A 9,096-nucleotide genomic window follows, 5' to 3' on the forward strand; every position below is an offset into this window, starting at 1 on the left:
ATCTGGTGAATCAGATCAAATTGTAGGACCACATCTCAGCTGCTTAACTAAGGAGTAAGTGCTGGTTTCTGAAGGAGAAAGCTCCAAGATGCTCCCCAGTGTAGGGGACAGGCCTACACTGCACCTCACTACACCAGAGTCTGGCAAGGCCAGGCGAGGATCAGTCTGGCCACATCTGCAATGACACTGCATTTGCTCAACTGTCACTCCAAGGGAAAAAAAAGAATAATAAAAATCAACAATGAGAATCCACTGCCTTCATTCAACTCCCTCTTCCCCTCTCTTCCCCGTGCAAACATTAGAGAGATCAAGGTACGGGCTGCCATAAACCCAGGGACAGATAACTAGAAGCAGATGGCCTCTATTTCCACACCAAACAATTTACACTTGAGAAGCACGAGAAGGCTACTGACACCTGGACAAAAAAGCAGCTCTGAGAGTGGGAGCTGGTTAAAAAGACAGTTTTGCTTCAAGGGGTGGGAACTTTTATCAACATAACCATAACAGACAGGGATGACTCCTACGGAAGCCACAGCAGCCATGGGATATGTGCTGCTCTTGCACAGCACCTGTGTGCCCTTGCCATCTATGAGCTTCACACAACCTGGTATTTTGCACAATTTGGGCTTTTTCAGTCACCCCAACAAAAAGCATTTAGTAAAGGACAGGTAAAGCAAAGCTATATGGAAATTCTTGTTCTTGTTCGCAACTTTATATACAGAATTCACAAGGAGATCCTGGGGTGACACCTCACATCCACCCAACACACACACCTACTGCTGCAAAGATGTCCTCGTAAGGGGGGAGCTCAGCCTCGTCCCTCCGCAGAGGCGATCCCCTCCTGCGCGAGCCACCACCTGCCTCCTTCCCCTCTTCCGGACCACAAGTTTAGATCTTCCAGAGGGAAATATGTTCTGCACTCGGATTCGCACTGTTTTTCACATCAAGCAGACAAAACACTCTCCGTCTCCCCACGCTTTCAGCCGTACTAAGCCTGAGAAAAGGCTGAAGTTCAAGCACAAAGGCTGGGCTGGAGGAGTCTTGTCACATGCTGGGCATAAGTGTCTTCTGGAACCTGGGCAGAAACCTCCACGGCCTCCAACGAGCCGGGGGCAGACCCAGAGCATGAGATGTATAAATACAAGGGCACCTCTCCACAGCACCCAAGGCTTCTTGTCTCAACTCAAGCATGTTAACACCTAAACACCTCACCAAGGCTGAGATATCTCACTCCACCAGCCACTCACAACCTCCTCACCAACACTAAAATCACAAGAAAAACTTCAGGCTGCAACGTACACAGTAATTCCTGCCACGCTGGGCGTCTGCCTTAGACACCTTCATCTCCCTCTGATCCTCAGAAACAACTTTCTCAACATACGTACCCAGCTGCAGGAAAAAGCACCTAACAATGATTTTGTGACATTATTTCTCAACGCAGCATGAAATCGTTAGGTCAAAATGTGCCACCTATCACATGAACATTAAAAGTATGTCAAGTCTCAGTGTGCGAGCTATTGTTTTATCTGAATGTGATATTAGCTGGCAGAACTGGGTAATGTTTCTGCGCTCCTTTTTGGTGATACAGGATTACGACAGGATGCAAGTAGTAGCCATTCTTGGCTTTGCAAGGAGAAAAAAGCACAGCAATTATTTTCATTTCAAGTGGAAAGTAAACAAATTATAAGCGAAACAGAATGAAGACAGTTTCTAAAACGCCCTACCAAGTTCTGACCATAAAACACGCTCTTCACTTCCCCTCCAAAAAGGACTACGGCCAAATTCTCGAGTCCATATTCCCATAAAATCCCTAACGATGCAAACCAGGGCTTTGTTTGAGGAAGAACAGAATTTTGCCCGAAACAGAAGCACGCAAAACTCACTCTTGCCAACAAAGATGTATTCACACTCCTCCTCTCTCTGGTTTGAGCAAGGCATTGGTGGAAGGGCTCACCAGGTGAGAAATGGTGGTAAAACCGAGTCTCCTCATTACCTCAGCATTTGCTCATTATTGCTTACACAAGCTTAATACCAACCATGTGGGGAGGTTTGTTGGAGTGAACAAATCCTCCCTTCAATTACACCAGAGTAAGTTCTCTTGGAGGCATTAGTCTGGATGGATACAGGTGTAACCGAGGACAAAACGTGGCTCCAAATCCAAAAAAAAAAGAAAGAAACAAATCCAAAAAAAAAAACCACCAAACCCTGAAAATGCCACTAAGTATTCCTGGCTAAATATTTAACCAGCTTAAGAGCTACACAGATTTTTTTTTTTTGTTAAACAATCAGCTTCATCTCCGCATTTATTTTGACAGTTCATAATCGTTCCAGTTGTGACTCCGGCGCACGTAAACCCAAATAAATCTGCTTTTCGCCACGGCAAACTTCTCCGGAGCAGAAGTTATAAACAACAAAGCCCTTCAAACAAACGGGCCGCAGCTCCCCTTCCACGGCCGCATCCCCACCGTGACCCTGGCCGGGCTGACAGCGGTTCCACGGTCGTGGGTGGGTGGGTGGCTGGTACACGGGGGGGGGCCGAGGCGGGCGGAGGGAGGGGCCGCCCGGGAAGCCCCCCGTGGGGGGCTTCCCGGGCGGCCCCTCCCTCCGCCCTCCCCGGCCTCGGCTTGCCTGCACCCTCCTTTAGCATTTAGGGGGGGGGGACAAGGACTAGTGCCCCCCGTGGAGTGGGAAGCCGCTTCGCCCACCGCGGGGCCCACTCGTGCCGGGGAGCGCGGCAGGACGGGCGCCCCCCACCCATCAGCAGCACGATCGGCGAGACCGAGAAGAAACACACAGGCACATACGCCCCCCCGCTCCCTCCCCGCCACCCACCCCCCCCCCCGACACACGCACACACACACACACCCCGCGACCCACACCGCCCCGCGGACACGAGTGGGCGGCCCCGCCGGGACACCCCGGTGCGAGAAAAGTTTGATCCATGGGAGGAGAAGCGCCGCCGCCGGGGGAGAGCGCACAGCTCCCCGCTCTCCTGCCCCGGGGTCGGGGGGGGAGAAGGGGGAGACACGACGACACGGTGGGGACAAGGGAGGGGTGGCCGCCCCCGGTGCCCCCCGCCGCCGCCGCGCCGGAGCCCCCCGCCGCCCGCCGGGAGCGTCGCGCCGCGCTGCAGGTGTCGGCGGCAGGGAGGGGAGAAGGGAGGGGAGCGGGGCACCCCGGGGACGGGGAAGGGGCGGCGGGACCACCCCCGCGGGCACCCCCGGCGGCGTCGGCCCGGGGGTGGTGGGCAGAGGAGGGGGGGGGGGGGGTGAGGGTCGACACGGGGGGCGGGAGGTGGGGGGGGGTGTCGTGTCCGGGTCGGCGTTGCGGGGGCTCCCCCCGCCGCTGCCCCCACACAATGAGGCGCACACAAAGCGCCGCCGCTCCTACCTCCAGCGCCTCGAAAGTGACGAAGCTGGACATCGCGAAACCGTCGATAATGTCCTCTTCGGCCGAGGAGGACTCCCGCCGCTTCCTCCGGGGGGGCCGCGGCCGGGACGGCGGCGGGGGCCCATTGTCTTCCTTCTCCGAGCCCGAGGAGGAGAGCGCGGCGGCGGCCCCGGGGCCGGCGGCCCCGCCGGCGGCAGAGCCGCGCCGCCCGCCTTTGGCTCGCCGCTCCCGGTCGCGCTGGGACCGCGATCGCCGCTTCTTCCGAAGCCCGTTGCATCGCGCCGGGCCATCCATGTCTCTCGCCGGCTCTCCCTCTCGCTCTCGTCCCCCCCCGCCCCACCGCAGCCACAAATCCGGCTCCCCCGGCGGAATAACGGGGGAGGGAGGGAGGGAGAGAGGGAAGGAGAAAGGGAGGGAGGAGAGGACAGCAAGGGGGTGGGGGGGGATGAAAGAATCCGAGTGCGGTTCCACCACCACCAGCAGCAAGCACCAAATGTAAGAGATTCCTATAAGCGAGCCAAGGAAAGTAATGGCTGATCTCAGGTCGCCTTTGTAAAAAAAAAAAAAAAAAAAAAAAAAAAAAAAGGCGAGAGAGAGAGAGAAAGGGGAAGAAAGAAAAAAAAAAAAAGCCTCACCAAGCAGGCAATAAATCAGAATAGCGGAATGCTTTGATCAAGGGGCTGGGAGGGCGAGGATCTCCGAAAGAGAGGAGAAAAAGCAGAAAAGAAGGGGGGAAAAATAAAGAAAGAAGGAGAGAGACCCGCTGGAAGGAGGGCGCTGAGAGTATTTCCTTGCACAAAATTTATTTTCTTTCTTCCTTTCCTCCCCAACTAAAAGAAGTTCCAGGGGAAAAAAAAAAAAATAATAATATATATGTATAGATGTACGGAGCTCTCTTTCTCTCTGCGTGTGTGTGTGTGTGTGTGTGTGTGTGTGCAGGGAAGGGTGCAGCCTTCCCCTCCCCACGAACACGCACTCCTCTCCCCCTCCTCCTTTATCTCCCTGGATCAAACACAATAATAATAATAACGATGCATCCAGATGCAATTTTCTCAGGCACCGACCAGGGATGGACTCTGGAGTGGAGCTCGGATCCCAGCCCGGCCCCTCCAAAAACAAAACCAAACAATAAAAGAAAAAAAAAAAAAAAGAGAGAGAGAGAGAGAAAAAGGGAAGAAAAAAAAAAAAAAGCCCCAAAACACGCCCACCCACCCCAGCTATTAATACGGATCAATCATGGCAAATTCATCGGATTAATTGTGGCGAGGAGGGGGGTGCTGGTGGTGGTGACAATAGATCCGGGCGGAGAGGAGGCTGCCCCCTCCCCAAAAACGACAACAACAATAATAATAATATAAAAAAAAAAAATACAGAGCCGTGCTGAGGCTCGAATACGCTCCAGTGGGGACGGCACCGGCTGTGTGCTTTCTGCTCCCGCCGCTGCCTCCCCTCGCCTCTCTCTCCCCACCGCGGGGAGGGGGGCTGCAGCCGGGCCGCTCCGCTCCTCTGCCCCCGGCCTGGCGGAGGGACCCGCCGCCGACCCCCGCGGCCGCGCAGCCGGCGCGGGGCGGATGGCGCTGCTGGCCCCCAGCGGCCGCCCGGCCCCGCGCCCGCGCCGGTCACGTGGTGGTGGTGGTGGTGGCTGCCGCCGCCGCCCCGCCCGCTCAGCCCCGCGTGAAATGCGGCGCCCCGGCCGCGCGAAATAAGTTGCGGGCATGCGCGGGGGGCCTGCGCACTCGGGCGGGCCGCGCCGCCCCCGCCCGCCTCAGACCCGTCCCGCCGCCCGCCAACGCCTCGCGCCCCGCAGCCTCCCTGCCCGTCAACTCTCTCCTCGGTTGTGGCCGTCCCCTCTTCCCCCACCGCTGCTCTCCCCCTCGTGCCCGGCCATTCTCCTCCTGCCCTCCACGGCCCTCGCACGCCTCATGCCCGTCTCCTTCTTCACCCACTAACTTTCTCCTCAGCTTTGGCCGTCCAGTCTTCCCACACCCCTGCTCAGCCCCCTCGTGCCCAGCCCTTCTCCTGCCCTCCATGGCCGTCATTCATCTCACCCCCCTCTCTTCCGCAGCCTCCCCTTGGTCAACTTTCTCTTCAGCTTTGGCCGTCCAGTCTTCCCACACCCCTGCTTTGCCACCTCATGCTGGGCCATTCTCCTTCTGCCCTCCATGGCCCTTGCCAACCTCACGCCCCTCTACACTTTCTTCTCCCATCAACTTTCTCAGTTTTGGCTGTCCCATCTTTCCCCACCCCTCACGTCCAGCCTTCTACCAGCCCTCCATGCCCCTTGTCCGCCTCACACCCCTCTCCTCCTCATCCCATCAACTTTTCTTTCAGTTGTGGCTGTCCCATCTTCCTCCATCGCTGCTTTCCCCCTCGTGTCCAGCCCTTCTGCTGCCCTCCATGGCCCTTGCCCACCTCACACCCCTTTCCTCTTCATCCTGTCAACTTTCTCATCGGTTTTGGCCATCTTCCCCCATCTCTGCTCTCCCCCTCATGTCCAGCCCTTCTCCTCCTGTCCTGTCCAGCCCTCGCCCACCTCACACCCCTCTCCTCCTTCTTTTCCCCATCAACTTTCTCCTCAGTTTTGGCCATCCCATCTTCCCCCCTCCCTGCTCTACGCCCTCACGCCCAGCCCTTCTTCCCCCTGCCCTCCATGGCCCTCTCCCGCCTCACACCCCTCTCCTCCTCACCTCATCAACTTTCTCCTCGGTTTCGGCTATCCCTTCTTCCCCCACTGCTGTTCTGCCCTTCATGTCTGGCCTTTCTCGTTCCACCCCATCTTCTTCCCTCACGGCCCATTCCCTGTGGGCTCGGAGCTACCTCAGGTGCTCATCCCTCACTGCCTCAGCTGCTGCTGGGCGCTGTGTCTGCCCCTGCTTGGCCTTATGTGCCCACGGCTGCCTTCTGCCCAGGGACATGGTGGGCTGTCACCCTCCTGCTGCTGCCCCATGAGGGGAACCCACCCTGGGAGACCAGGGCTGCGGCCACCACCATGGTGGCCCCCCAACATGGTGGCCCTCCAACATGGGTGCCATCACACAGAGAGGTCTTCAGCAAAACAACCCAGGGCTTCCCACAGCCACAGGGTTTGGCTCCCTACAGCTCACCTGTCCTTCACTCTGCCCTCCCCATGCCATGTGTGGCCATCAGCCTTCCTCACCCTCGGCTTTCTTCTCTCTCCCTTCAGCTTTCCCACCGCAGTTCTGTGGAAGGGCCCTGTTAGGACATATTGCCCATGTCATCTCAGGACACAGAAGGACTGTGGAACTAACAAATCTACTTCTTGAGCTTGTTCTTACAGTTGCCTTTCTCACCCAGTGGTTCTGTCTCCTGCCCAGGGGAACCGGCTGAGGGAACAGGCCTGCAAGGAGAAGGGTGTTTGAAGTTGTTCGGTCTGGCTTTGGGGGGACAGCTCTAGGAGCAGAGACCTGGGAGGATGAGATTTGCCAGGGAGGAAGAAGGGTAGTGGAGGAGCAAGGAGTAAGGTGGGGAAGAGAACCAAACCCATGGAGTTTTAATGTTCAGGATGGAGAACAGGGACTCTGGGAGCACAGCACTGGTTTTCCTCTGCCTGCCAGATGATCAGGCTATTGCAGAGTTTGAAATATATTGGGGGAAATGAGGGGGTGTAAGGGAAATCATTTAATACTCCATCTCTAGAAGAACCTTGTCTCGGAGTACACAGCCTGCCTCTTGCTGCTTCCATTTCTCCACCGACACACCGAGAAGGGCCACAGCGAGGGGAACAAACACAGGCTGAGAGCATTGGTGTGTGTATTTTTCCAGCAGCCTCCCTCTAGGCTGCTCTGACCCTCAGGGGATGATGCTTGATTGTATAATATGTTGTTTACTCTGTACCCTAATGCTCAGGCCACCAATCAAGTAATATTCTTAGTATATTTTCTGTGAGCATTGAGCGATTACATGAAATACCGAGAATCAGATACTCCTCCTCTTCCCAGAAGGCAAATGGCAGCTTTGCCACCTCTCCCCACGCCACATCTCCTGGATGGCACGCAGTGACTTTTAAGCTGGTGTGTATGGGTGCAAACCAGAAAAGGAGGAAGCACAAAGCTGTCGGTAATCGGATAGTGTGCAAGCGTGTACCTTACAGAAGGCCACACTGCTCATTGCAAAGGCACATGGCTAGTTTTTAAACATTCTCAAATATCGACCTAGAGAACATCACCTCCTAGATCTGACCTTAGATCTCCCTATTCAGATTTTTTTTTTTCTGTTTAACAAATGCATTGCTCTGTCTTGCTTCAGGTTCTCCTGTCTTGCTTATAGCTGCCTGCCAGATCTATATAATCTGACTATACAGAAGAAGCTGTAGAGGTATTGTTGAAGTGATACAATTTGTGCATACAGGCAAGCTCAAATATTACAAGGTCTCTGTCTTCTGAGAAATATTAAGTTGTACTGTATCAAACAACTGTTACCTGTTGGGTTTTTTGGAAAATAACTATGTAATTTTCAGGGCAATGTAATTGATTATAGTTTCCTGCACATCCATCACCATTAAAGTGACTTAAGAGACCTGTAGTCGGATACGTTTCTGCAGACATTCATTGCATGGCTGAAAGTCTGTTCAGTCTGTTTTCTTCTTGAATGCACGTATGTGGAAAACAGAAACGGTACGTGATTTATTTTACATTCTTTGTAGAAACGAATCCCTAGATTTGCATGTCTACTGAATAAATATGATCAAAACCCATTCCTCTAACTCATCCTCCATTGCAAAACATTTTTCTTCTGGGTAATATTTATATCAAGCATTAGAAATCACTGGTCACCTTCTCAGGTGCAATGCAGGTAAATTTTCCCTTCTCTGGGTCTGATCCAGCAGGAGCATTTCCACCAACCTTAATTGATTTAGGAGGGCGGGCAGGTAGGCCTTACTGTTACACAAAACCTCAGACACAGACTCAGGAAGTTCTCTCTCCAGTGTGTTCTTGCCTCCAGCTGAGTATTTCAAGTGATCTTACCGGGAAGGATACCACAAACGTCCATGCACATTTGTTCTCAGGCCACCTGTTTGCTTTTCCTCTAGAAATACATCTTGCTTGGCATCTGGTGTGAGAAAATAACTGCTTTTTTTTTTTTTTAATAGGCACTAGTATGCTTTAGTACCTTCGCTGAGTCACTGTTTTTGAGGTTAATGACTACTGTACTCAACTGGATACTCCTAGTTATTAACACCCACAGAAAGGGTTCCTCTTAAACATGTACTAACAGACCTATAATCTTCTGATTTGAGACAGAGACCAAAAGCTTTCTGTTCCTAAATAATGAGGAGAGAAAGGTTAACGCACAACAAAAGCAACAATTGCAATTTCCATATCACCATTAGGCGTTGGAGCAAAATAAAATTTGCAGCCATAAAAACACTAAAAGGGGTTGTCTTGGGACTAGCCCCTGGCATACCTATCTGAAAAGGATATTTTGAAATAACTTGAAAATCGGGAGGTAATTCAGTGCTTGAGGAAACGGCAAGAACCTTGCTTCTAGCAAGAGTAATTTGCACTGTTTTGGCATTAAGCTCTAAAGATGGAATTTTTAAGACTTTAGTCCACATAAGATGCTCAGCAGAGGCAAATGTGTCTTTCTGGGGTTAGCATCTTTTTAGGAGATGGGTAGTTTAAAATAGCAGAATGTCTGCCTTGCAGACCATGATTTTTATTTTAGAAGGGGTTTGATCTGGGAATG

The 9,096-nt window shown here is 53.4% G+C and overlaps 1 protein-coding gene across 2 annotated transcripts in view; it reads right to left on the bottom strand.

Moving 5' to 3' along the window:
* AUTS2 (activator of transcription and developmental regulator AUTS2) overlaps positions 1 to 3,684 on the bottom strand; it is an 801,330-nt gene extending 797,646 nt beyond the window's left edge. For both annotated transcript variants that reach the window (XM_074160428.1, XM_074160426.1), the window contains exon 1: positions 3,391 to 3,684. In XM_074160428.1, the coding sequence (XP_074016529.1) occupies positions 3,391 to 3,684 (294 nt within the window). The remainder of the gene's footprint in view (positions 1 to 3,390) is intronic.
* Positions 3,685 to 9,096: the final 5,412 nt, after the last annotated feature.

This window comes from Numenius arquata, chromosome 18, assembly GCF_964106895.1.
Source record: "Numenius arquata chromosome 18, bNumArq3.hap1.1, whole genome shotgun sequence".
NCBI classification, from domain to species: Eukaryota; Metazoa; Chordata; class Aves; order Charadriiformes; family Scolopacidae; genus Numenius; species Numenius arquata.